Source organism: Peromyscus californicus, unplaced genomic scaffold (assembly GCF_007827085.1).
Source record: "Peromyscus californicus insignis strain IS unplaced genomic scaffold, ASM782708v3 Scaffold_7__1_contigs__length_154581171, whole genome shotgun sequence".
NCBI classification, from domain to species: domain Eukaryota; kingdom Metazoa; phylum Chordata; class Mammalia; order Rodentia; family Cricetidae; genus Peromyscus; species Peromyscus californicus.
Window position 1 is genome coordinate 2,070,519 of NW_026294595.1, and position 12,366 is coordinate 2,082,884.

General features: G+C 37.8%; 1 protein-coding gene across 3 annotated transcripts in view; it reads left to right on the plus strand.

Moving 5' to 3' along the window:
- The window catches only part of Rc3h2 (ring finger and CCCH-type domains 2), a 68,354-nt gene that overhangs the window by 11,727 nt on the left and 44,261 nt on the right, over nt 1-12,366 (plus strand). For all 3 annotated transcript variants that reach the window (XM_052726607.1, XM_052726606.1, XM_052726609.1), the window contains 2 exons: nt 1,616-1,849; nt 7,272-7,447. In XM_052726607.1, coding sequence (XP_052582567.1) covers nt 1,616-1,849; nt 7,272-7,447 — 410 coding nt within the window. The remainder of the gene's footprint in view (nt 1-1,615; nt 1,850-7,271; nt 7,448-12,366) is intronic.

Here is a 12,366-nt window from a genome sequence, read left to right on the forward strand (position 1 = left end):
CAGTTTTGGTTATATTAAGTTTTAGATGTCTAAGATTCATCTAATAGCTGATATTGCTATTAGATATTGATATTGAGTAGCTGATACTGAGTAACCAGTGGATATATGAGTTTTGAATTAAGATGAAGTGCATGGTCTATAGCTTTGGGGATTATTATAATATGAATGTTTTGGAGAGCCTGAAATGACTGGAAGAGATCATCTGTGTAATGAGTTTATAAGATAGTCTCTTTAATGTTGGTAGGTCAGGGTAGGGGGCTAAAAACTGCTATCAAAGGATATTATAAGGGAGAAAACTAAGAAAATGGAATGTTCTGGAAATGAAAATAAAGTGCTTAAAAGACTAAAGTCATCCATATTGAATGTTACTGAAAAGTCAGATGTAATAAGGGTTGAGGATTAACTGGATTTAGCAAAGTAGATGTAATTGTCTTGATGAACAGTTTGGTGTAAGAGATAGTGTGGCAAAATCTTGAATTGGAATAGGTTTTCCAGATTTGTGAAGAAAGATGTTGGAAACAGTGTATAATAGAAAATGCACAAGATAGCCGGGCAGAAGGCAGGAGAATCACAAATTTGAGGGCAGCTTGGGCTACATAGCATGTTTAAGGCCAGCTTAGGCTATATCTTAAAAGTGTCTCCCAAAGTAGGAGCAGTGAGGGAGAAAGGCAGATAATAGAAGATTTATTACACAAGGAAATAAAGAAATATGACAACTAGTAAAGAAAGATCACTTAAAAAAAAAATCTGTTTACAGCCGGGCGGTGATGGCGCATGCCTTTAATCCCAACACTCGGGAGGCAGAGTCAGGTGGATTTCTGAGTTCAAGGCCAGCCTGATCTACAGAACAAGTTCCAGAATAGCCAGGGCTACACAGAGAAACCCTGTCTCAAAAAGAAAACAAATACATTTTTAAGATGAATGTATTTTGCTGATGGAAATGATCAAACAGAGGGGGAAAAATGTATGATACAGAAGAGGGGAGGATTTCTTTTTTTTTTTTTTTTAAATTTATTACACATACGGTGTTCTGTCTACATGCCAGAAGAGGGCACCAGATCTCATTATAGATGGTTGTGAGCCACCATGTGGTTGCTGGGGATTAAACTTGGGACCTCTGGAAGAACAGCCAGTGCTCTTAACCTCTGAGCCACCTCTCCTACCTGAGGGGAGGATTTCTGAGTGGTGCCCTGAGCAGGTTCAAAGGAAGGGATTAAGAACTACATTTAAGCAGTGTTAAACATTTCTTGTGTGCAATGTTTTTTTAAAATAGCTATTATTAATTGTTACTTTTAAGGTTAAAATTTATATTCATTTGTCTGTAAATTTATCTCCAGATACTTTATTGAAGGTGGAGAGTAAAGTAAATCCCAGTAGAGTCTTTAGACAGATCCAGCCTATAGAACAAGACACCTAAGTAAAATCTGAAGTATTTAAGAACTAGGCTCTTTATTATTATAGAATGGTAATAAACAGGGACACAATATTCAGTTAGAAAATCAAATCATCTAACAGACTCATAAAGAACTATTATTTAATAATTAAATACAGATAATGTAAATTGTCTTTTTTTATTTGAAAAATGTTGAGTTTCTTTTGTCTCCATTTGTTAAAGGTGTAGCTAGTTTGAACCAAAGTGCCCTGAGCCGTCCAATGCAAAGGAAACTAGTTACACTTGTAAACTGTCAACTGGTGGAGGAAGAAGGTCGTGTCAGAGCTATGCGAGCAGCCCGTTCCCTAGGAGAAAGAACTGTAACAGAACTGATCCTGCAGCACCAGAATCCTCAGCAGCTCTCCGCCAACCTGTGGGCTGCTGTCAGGGCTCGAGGATGCCAGTTTCTAGGGCCAGGTAAAATAGATCACCATCTTAGTGTTTTTACTGGTCATCAGATCTTGAGGATGCCAATTTTTTAGGGCCAAGTAAAAAATCCTGCATATACTGACATTGTAAACTATAAATCAGTCTATTCTTTTTGTTGTTGTTGTTGTTTGTTTTTCGAGACGGGTTCTCTGTGTAGTTTTGGTGCCTGTCCTGGATCTTGTTCTGTAGACAAGGTTGGCCTGGAACTCACAGAGATTTGCCTGGCTCTAACTCCCTCGTGCTGGGATTAAAGGTATGCGCCACCGCTGCCTGGTAAATCAGTCTATTCTTACAGCCAGTGCTTTGGAAGAAATTTCTCATTTATTTCTTAGGCATCAGTGAGATAGAGGGCTCATATGCAATTTGCAAATTAGAAAACTGATTTAGGAAAGGGCCTGCTACTGCACAGGTGTACATCAGGGAAGGTAAAGTTTTTTTGGGGGGTGGCAGCATGATATAAATAATAAACTTTTGATTGTTTGTTAACACTTGGAAAACATAAGAAATATTGAAACCAGCAATAAGTTTCTTTATGATATGTGGAATGAATGTCCTGTTTAAAACAATCTCTATACCAAGTTATAAAGTACTTATATGTTAATTGGGAGATTTTTTTTTTAATTTAGAACTGTAATTTGAATAAAATTTATATAGGAAACATTTTGTTTCATTGATTTGGGGTTTTTAAAATAGTCTCATGTTTAGCTAAGGCTGACCTAGAATACTTTGTGTGTAGTGCAGGCTGGCCTCCCAACTCTGTAGTTCTTTTGCCTCAGCTGGAATTACAGGCATTCACTACCACACCCAGCTAGGAAACATTTTTTCTTTAAAGATTTACTTAATTGTGTGTGTGTGTGTGTGTGTGTGTGTGTGTGTGTGTGTGTGTGTGTGTGTGTGTATAGGGTCCCACTATGTAGCTCTTGCTATCCTGGAACTCATTATGTAGACCAGACTGGCCTTGAACTCGAAGTGATTCACCTGCCTCTGCCTCCCAAGTGCTGGATTTAAAGGCATGCAAAAAACATGCAATTTTTTTTGTTGTTGTTGTTCCTGTGAGTGTATGTCACATGTATTCAGCAAGGAGTACAGAAGAGGGTGTCAGATACCCTGGAATGGAGTTAGAGGCAGTGTGAGCTGACTGACAAGGGTACTTGAACTTGAACTCAGGACTTCTGGAAAAGTAGTGCTCTTAGCCACTGAGCCATCTCTTTAGCTCTTAGAAAACTTCTTGTTTTGTTTTGATTTTGTTCTTTTTTTTTTTTTTTTGGAGACAAGATATTAGGAAACATTTTTAATGAGAGACATTGGGACAGCTAGACTGAAATGTAGCAAAAGAATTGGGTGCTTCTTAAATATCTTTGGAAACTTAACCAATTATAAGCAAATGTTTTTGAGACAATGGGAAAAATTAAATGTGGACTGGATATTCGATTAAGGAGATACATTACTTTTGTTGGATGTGGTCTTATGTAAAAATTTTAAAAACCGTCACATAAAATAATATTTTGTCTGGGACTTAGACCAAAACACAAGGTAAAATAAACTAGAAAAGTAAAAAAAGTAGATAAACCTTTCTGAAAGCAGCTATGTTGATAGTTAAATGTTATGCTTTAAATTTTGCACAAATCAGAGTTAAATTTAAAATTTTCCAAAAATCATTCTTTATGAACTTAATTTACGGATGATACCTTTGAATATTTATTCATGTTTATTTTTTATCTGTAGAAGCACTAGATACCTGATATTACTTATTGTAACTCAAAAAGACAAAAACCTGATTCAAAAGTAGATCAGAGACTTAGCAACCAAATAAGAGACTGGTAGAGAACAAATTTAGGTAGGACACTGGAAGTCTTTAATTAGTATTGAATGCAGATCAAACCTAGCAAGGGGCTGTGGTAATGCTTACCCAGCTTGTGTTAGGCCCTGACTGGGTTTGCTCCCCAGAGCATGTGCACGCACATGCAATAATAAACCACAGTGAGATACTACTTCATACATGTTTAGTTTGCTGTGATTAAAAAGAAAACCACCTGATACGTTGATAAGAATGTGGACATAGAAAAATGGTGCTCTCCTGTATGGAACAAACCTTGGCAGTCCCTCTAAAGCTAAACATGACCCAGGAGTTCAGTGGTCCTTCCAAAATAATAGAAATCAGATACTCAAACTGATACTTGGACACAAATGTTTATAGCAGTAATATTTACAATGATTAGAAGGTAGGCAGGCACAATTTGGCAATGGTAGAAACACACGGGGGTGGGACGTAGAGGGGAAGGTAGGCACAAACTGGTCGTAATCATGTGTACCTATTATCTTGGCACTTGGGGAGGATCAAATAGGAAGATGAGTTGGAGGCCAACCTGGGTTACATAACAAGCCTCTGTCTCAGAGAACCTCAGTGGTGATTTCACAACTATGCCACCATGCTTGGCCTATAGTGTTCTTTTATCTGGAACCATTTCCTGAATTGTCTTGATGATAGAGATAGTCTTGAATATAGACCATTTATTTTAAAGCATAAAAAAAGTGGAAGCATTCTATATGTCAGCCACCTAATAAAGGCATAATCAAAACATAATGTGTTCATAAAGTGCTATCTAACCATAACCAAGAAATGAAGTGATACTTGCTGCTTATAGTGTTTGAAAATACTGTGATTCTTGAGGGAAACCCAGATAGGAAATGAGTGATTGCTAAGGAGAAAAGGTTACCAGAAATGACTGCTTGATGACTATGAGTTTTCCTTTGGAGCAGTAGAAATGTCTTTGAACTAGGTACAGTTAATGGTTGTATAATCTTGTGAATGTACTAAATGCTACTGGATATTGCAAACCATCTTTTTTAAATTTTTATTTATTTATTTTCTACAGTGCTGGGATGGAATTAAGGGCCTTGGCATATACTAGGCAAGAAGGAACTCTATTTTATATTCCTAGGCCTGTTTTTTTAACTGGTTAATTTTATGAGAATTCTATCTAAAATTTTTGTAAAGTCCTCAAGTAACTCTAATTTTGATAATACCCTCACTTTGGAAAAGGGATTGGATTGACTCTAGACTCTTGATGATATCTCAGTTTTAAATTTCCATTGTTTTGTTAGATAACAATATATTTTTAATTTCTTAGTTTGAAATAACTTTAAATTCACTGAAAACATGCAAAAATAATACAGAAAATTACCTGTATATTCCTTAAGCATATTCATCAGTTTTAATATTCTTCCATATTTGGTAATTATTTTTTATTTTCTTTTTTGAAATATTTTAAAGTAGGTTGCATATTTTATTCTCCTTCCTTTACTCAATACTTTAGTGTGTTTCATAAAAGCAAGGGTACTGCTCTTTGGAAAGAGTGTATTCATCAAATTAAAACAATTGTCATCAAGCCGTGTGGTAGTGGCGGCGGCGGGGGCAGCGGAGGTGGCTCATGCCTTTATCCCAGCACTTGGGAGACAGGCAGGTGGATCTCTGTGGGTTTGAGGCCAGCATGGTCTACAGAGTGAGTTCTCGGACAGCCGAGAATAGCTAAGGCTACACAGAGAAACCCTGTCTCAAAAAGAAAAAAAAAATTAAGATGGTGTAGTACTACAGTCTGTTCATATTTATTGGTGTCTATTTTTCTCAAAATACATTTTCTGACATTGTTTTCTTCTGGTGTAAGACCAGCTCACAATCAGTGTTATCATGTCTCTTTTTAGTTGTTTATTTATATTCAGGGTTCCACTATGCAGAAGCCCAGGCAAACCTAGAACTCAAGAGCTTCTTGCCTTAGCCTTCCAAGTATTACGGACCTGTAATACCATGCCCAGCTGTCAGCATTCTTTTATCTTGAACCATTATCAGTCTTTCTTGGCACTGATATTCTAGAAGAATACAGAACATTTATTTTATAGAACATTTGTCATTTTAGATTTACCTGGTAGTCCCTCGTGATTTGATTGAGAATATTCTGTATTTCCCTAAATATAAAACAACGTAAGTAGCCAGACAGTCCTCGTATATGCCTTTAATACCAGCACTTGGGAGGCAGAGGCAGGTGGATCTCTGAATTTGAGGCCAGCCTGGTCTACACAGGACAACCTGTCTTCCAGGATAGCTAGGGCTATACAGAAACCCTGTCTTGAAAAACCAATAAATAATAAATAAGTTGACATAAGTGAAGTTAATGGCTTCTTTAGGTATTCTACCCAAAGGCTAATATTATTTAAAATTATAGATAAATAATTTCTGACAGGCACATTAACTGTTTTGTGACATAAGCCAAATATGTATGTCCTTTGCAAATTATCATTGCCAAAGTAGTTCTTTGTTTTATGAATTGCATTCCCTTTAACATCATTATCTACTTTCTGTTGTATACCTATAGAAGATATTTTATTAAAAGTTCTGTTCACTGGGTTGGAAGCATGACTCAATGATTAAGAGCAGTTACTGCTACTATAGTTTGATTCTCAGTATCTGTAGCAGGTGACTCATTTGTAATTCAGTCCCTAAGGGATAAGACCCCTCTAGCCTAAAAAGGCACCTGCACAGATGCATAGACTCACACTCATACATACACAATTAAAAATAATAAGAAGAAATAAAGTCCTGTTCACATCTGTGTTCTGATTGGTCATTTAGTGCAAAGTATGTTTTCTTTTGCTTGGTAACTTTTAAAATTCTTGTTTATGGGGCTATAGAAATGACTTATTGATTAAGATCAGTCTTTGCTCTTGCAGAGGACCTAGGTTCAATTCCTGGTACCCACATAGTGACTTAATATCTATACACTTCCGTTCCAGGGATCCTATACTCTCTTCTAATCTCCATGGCACCAGGCACACACATGGTGCATGTACATACATGTAGAGAAAACTTTCATGCACATAAATCTAATTTTTTTTAAAAAAATATTGCAAGGTGGGCATAATGCTGCATGCTTTTAATCTGAGCACTCAGGAGGCAGAGGCAGTTGGATCTCTTGAGTTCAAGGCTGGCCTGCTCTATGTAGAGAGTTCTAGGATAGCCAAGGCTACAAAGAGAAACCCTGTCTTGAAAAACCAAAAGTAAAAAAATTAATATTGTATGTATGTGTATGTTGGATTTGTTTAACTGCAGGTGTATCTTGACACACGTGGAGATTGGGGAACGATTTTGTGGATTCTTTTCTCTTCTTCCACCTTTACCTGGGCTCTGGGGATGAAATTCAGATTGCTAGCCTTGATCAGCAAAAGCATCTTTACCTCATGAGTCACTTTGCTGGCCCTTGATCAATTTAAAAATGAATTGTTTTTGTGTATGTGTGATTTCCTTTTTTCATGCTAATTAGATGCATGTTGTTTATAGTGTACCTCCATAAGTTGATACTCAAATATACTTTGACAGAAATCATCAGTATAATCTTTGATCCTTTACTGTTTCTAGCTATGCAAGAAGAAGCCTTGAAGTTGGTATTGCTGGCATTAGAAGATGGTTCTGCCCTCTCAAGGAAAGTTCTTGTACTTTTTGTTGTGCAAAGACTAGAACCAAGATTTCCTCAGGCATCAAAAACAAGTATTGGTCACGTTGTGCAGCTACTGTATCGAGCTTCTTGTTTTAAGGTAAGTGCTGTACAACTCTCTGAAGATTGCATGCTTACATATGAGACAGGGCTTCCTAGAATCCATGTTACCTAGTGTAGTGACCCCAGACATACAGAACACTTCGAAATTTGAGAATAATTGTTTCTCTCATTTTTCCTTCTGCATTAATTTTTGAGACCAGGTACTTGTTACCACCTATTGGTTTCAGAAACAATGAACTGAACATATGTGAAACCCTAACTTTAGATTCTTACAGGAACTTGTAAAAGTGAACTAAAGAAGCCTCACCTTGCTGGGTGGTGGTGGTGGTGGTGGCAGCGGCGGCGGCAGTGCACGCCTTTAATCCCAGAACTCTGGAGGCAGAGCCAGGCGGATCTCTCTGAGTTCAAGGCCAGCCTGGTCTACAGTGATCTCCAGGAGAGGCTCCAGAACTACACCGAGAAACCCTGTCTTGAAAAACCAGAAAAAAAAATAAAGAAGAAGATGCCTTACTTTTTATTTCTTTTCTTTTTTTTCCTATCATCATCTTGGTACAGTACAAATTCTTATCCTAATAGTGAAATGTTTCACTGATGCTTGCCCAGTGATTGAGTAAAACTAAAACTTAGTATAAGCCACAGTCATCCTAGGGTCCCCTCTGCTATGTAGCCTCCCTGGATCTGTGGGTTGCAGTCTGATTGTTCTTTGCTTTATATGTAGTATCCACTTATGAGTGAGTAAATACCATGTTTGTCCCTCTGGGTCTGGGTTACCTCACTCAGGATGCTATTTTCTAGTTCCATCCATTTGCCTGCGAATTTCATGCTGTCATTGTTTTTCTCTCCATCGTGTATATGTACTACATTTTATTTATCCATTCTGTAGTTGACAGGCATCTAGGTTGTTTGCAGGTTCTGGCTGTTATGAATAATGCTGCTATGAACATAGTTGAGCATGTATCTTTGTGGTATGATTGAGCATCCCTTGGGTATATTCTCAAGAGAGGTATGGCTGGGTCTTACGGTAGATCAATTTCCAATTTTCTGAGAAACCACCATACTGATTTCCACAGTGGTTGTACAAGTTTGTACTCCCACCAACAGTGGAGGAGTGTTCCCTTTGCTCCGAATCCTCTCCAACATAGACTGTCATTAGTGTTTTTGATCTTAGCAATTCTGACAGGTGTAAGGTGGTATCTCAGAGTCGTTTTGATTTGCATTTCTCTGATGACTAAGGATGTTGAGCATTTCCTTAAATGTCTTTCAGCCATTTGAGATTCTTTTTTTGAGAATTCTCTGTTTAGTACTGTAGCCCTTTTTTAAATTGGATTGTTTAGTATTTTGATGTCTAGTTTCTTGAATTCTTTATATACTTTGGAGATCAGTCCTCTGTCAGATGTGGGGTTGGTGAAGGTCTTTCCCCATTCTGTAGGCTGTCTTTTTGTCTTATTGACCATGTCTTTTGCCCTACAAAAGCGAAGAAGCCTCACTTCTTTATATCAGTTATTTTAAACAAGGAGTCCCACTGGCCTTTAATCCTAGAACTTGGGCGGCAGAAGTAGGCAGATCTCTGGGTTTGAGGCCAGCCCAATCTATAGAGTGAGTTCCAGGATAACCAGGGATACACTGAGAACTCTGTCTTGATAAAACAAAACAAAACACCAAGGAGTCCCAAATTATGTGGTAGACTTCAAAAGAATAGGAAATATTTGTAATCCATTGGGGTTTTTTTTGTTTTTGTTTTGTTTTTAATCTTTTGTGTAGTGATAAAAGTCTTTAATGTGAAAATAGTCCACAAGAAATTCAAGGTTAGCCAGATATGACGGCACACACCTTTAATCCCATAACTTGGGAGGTAGAGGCAGGTGGATCTTTGTGAGTGGAGGCCAGCCTGGTCTACAGAGCAAGTTCCAGGACTGTTACACAGAGAAACCCTGTCTCGAAAAACCAAAAAGAAAAGAGAGAAAAGAAATAAACTGATGATCTGTGTTTGTGATCATGATTACAATAATCTTAATCCTGAGGAAAGATCATACACCTACAAAAATCTGGTTACTAAGCTGACAAATCTGATTAAAAGGCATTGGACAGTGATTAGTTTTTCAAAAGTAAATGTCACTTAAGTGAGACCTTTTGGCATTTAAGTCTGCATATCTTTAGCATTTTAAATTACAGGGCTGTAAGGTTGAAATGAGAAAATTGAAATATATCCTAAGTTAGTGTGATGTAAATGCCAGATAACACTGGAAACTATGAATATGTAACAATCATAAACCATGGAGCAGTTTGATATCTGTAGGAAAAAAGAATTGGATACTTCAGTGAACACTGTGGGAAAGCCTAGTCAGTCAAGTGTGAATGACAGATAACCTCCTTTAAGGATATGAAATCAAGCACTACGACTATGAGAGAGTGTCCCAACCTCATTAGCAAAGGTAAATGAACCCATCTGAACATACTTCCATCATCAGTCACCTATTTTCTAAACTGGAGTACTTCCAAGGAAACCTTTTTCAATCTTAGAGCCTTAAAATGAGCAAAGAAACCTAGATGCATGTGATTTACTTTCACAAAAGCCAAGAGGTCTATTTACAAATCTCTACATTTTTCAGGTGCTACCTAACAACCTACACTTTGATAACAGAAAACAAGGATGCAGGTAGCTTTACTAATCTTTCAGTGGCCCAAAGTAGTCTTCACATTCCATCAAACAAAATAACAAACAGCTTGGCAATCTTCCTGAATTTCTTTTGAAGGGGTGGGCAGTTTTTGAGGCAAGATTTCTCAGTGTAGCCCTAGCTGTCCTGGAACTCACTCTGTAGACCAGGCTAACCTCGAAGTCACAAAGTCACAAAGATCCACCTGCCTCTGCCTCCCAAGTGCTGGGATTAAAAGTGTGTGCCACCACTGTCCAACCTAAGTAATTTCTAATAAAGATTGAAATTCATGGCAAATGAGATGACTCTGGGTAAAGGTACTGGCTCTTGAATCAGATGACAAATTTAATCCCTGGTGGAAGGAGAGAACTGACTCCTGAAACTTGTCCTCTCGTGACACATGCATTTCCACATATATACACACCAAATAAATAATGTTCACACCATATAAATAATGTTATATTGGTACATATTTTCCTGTAGAGATCCTTTATTTACCAAGCATGGAATCAGAACAAGGGGAATTAATGATTGTCATGCTTAGTGTAGTGGTTCCCAACTGAAAGTTCAGCACCGGAGTTGTCTGTGTGTATGTTCCTGGGCTCTACCATCAAGAATTCTCATTCAGTAGATTTGAGAATATGTCTTTCAGAGCTTCACAAATTTTTTTTTGTGTGTGTGTTTTCTAAAAGATAGGTTCTCCTGTAACGTAGGCTGACCTGTTTTGTAGCTGAGGATGACTTTAAACTGCTGAGATTATGGGAGTGCATCACTTTAATGCCTAGTTTTTAATGTGGTAGTGAGACTCAAACCCCAACTTTGTGCATGCTAGGCAAGCACTCTGTCAACTGGGATACATCTCCAGCAGCCCTTCACAAATGATTTTGATGCATATTAATATTGATTGGATCAGCCCCTGCTAGTTACCCAAGTCTGTCTTCAAATTCTTGGGTGCTCTTGTTACCCATGGGCATGTGTGCACTATATGGTGCTTAGAGGTATGTTATAATCCTCTAGATCTTTAGTCCCCCTACCCCCCATTTAAGTTCCTTTTGTTTCTCTGATGTTCCTTTAAAGTGGGTTATTGAAGAATACTGGCTTTCAAGTTACATCCACACCCCACTCATTATTACATGTTTTAAGAGTCTATTGATTGGGGCTGGAGTGACTAATGGCTCAATGACAGGAATACTTGTTCCTTTTGAAGAAGACCTGGATTTAGTTTTCAGCATCCACATGATGGTTCCAGGCAATCTGACACCCTTTTCTGGTCTCCGTGGGCATAAAGCACACCTGTGATGTACATATATACATGCAGGTGAATACTCATACACATAAAATAAATAAAAGAGTGTCTTAGTCTTAAGTATTTTTAAATTCCCAAAGAATATATGACCTATTGATTCTGAGGTGATAGCCGATTTCCTCATGTTTATGTTTTGAGGGACTGTCAGATATATCAGCAGCAGAAATAAAAATAGTTACTAAGGCAAGGCATAGTGGTCCACACTTGTAATCCTAGTACTTGAGAGGTTTGGACAAGGGGATTTCTGCAATTTTGAGGCTAGGCTAGGGTGCAGAGGCAGACCTTCTCAATACACTCAATCACTGAGGTAATCTGGAGCTTTTTTCTTTCACCAGTGAGGAATACAAAGTTGTGTTTATATTGCAAGCCAAACTTGTGCTCGTGATTCTTCTATTTGAGCTTCTTGAATGCTGGTATTTTAAGCATGCATCCTTATGCTCAGCAGGAAAAGTTGAATTTTGAATAGATCAAATGGTTTGTCCTGTCTGAATCTCAGAATTTGGTGTGGTTTTATGTGCTTTGAATCTTAAATCCCAGAGCCTATACAGTGAGATGGATAGAAGGTGAAAGGAAAGAGCTCCTCAGAAGCTCATGACCTACGGAGACAAGATGGAAGATGAGTACTCACTCCCAAGGTTGTCCTCTGACCTGTACACACACACACACACACACACACACACACACACACACACACACACACACACACACACACACACACACCCACCCACACAGATTTTATGAAAATTCAAAAACAAAAACAAGTACTCATCCTACACAGCACTGTTCTTCGTACAAAGAAAATCTTAACCTTAGAAACAGGACTCTGCTTTCTGAAACTGCAATATCTCATTTCTTAACCACAGTAAATAAAAAGATGCAATGCACTCAGCCCTGTTCTCCCTCAAATAAGAAAGCAGGACTCTTTTTCACTAAAAGAGGAAAAAACAAAAACAAAAAAAAAATGATGTTTTTTTTTAAAGACATGTATCTGTTCGT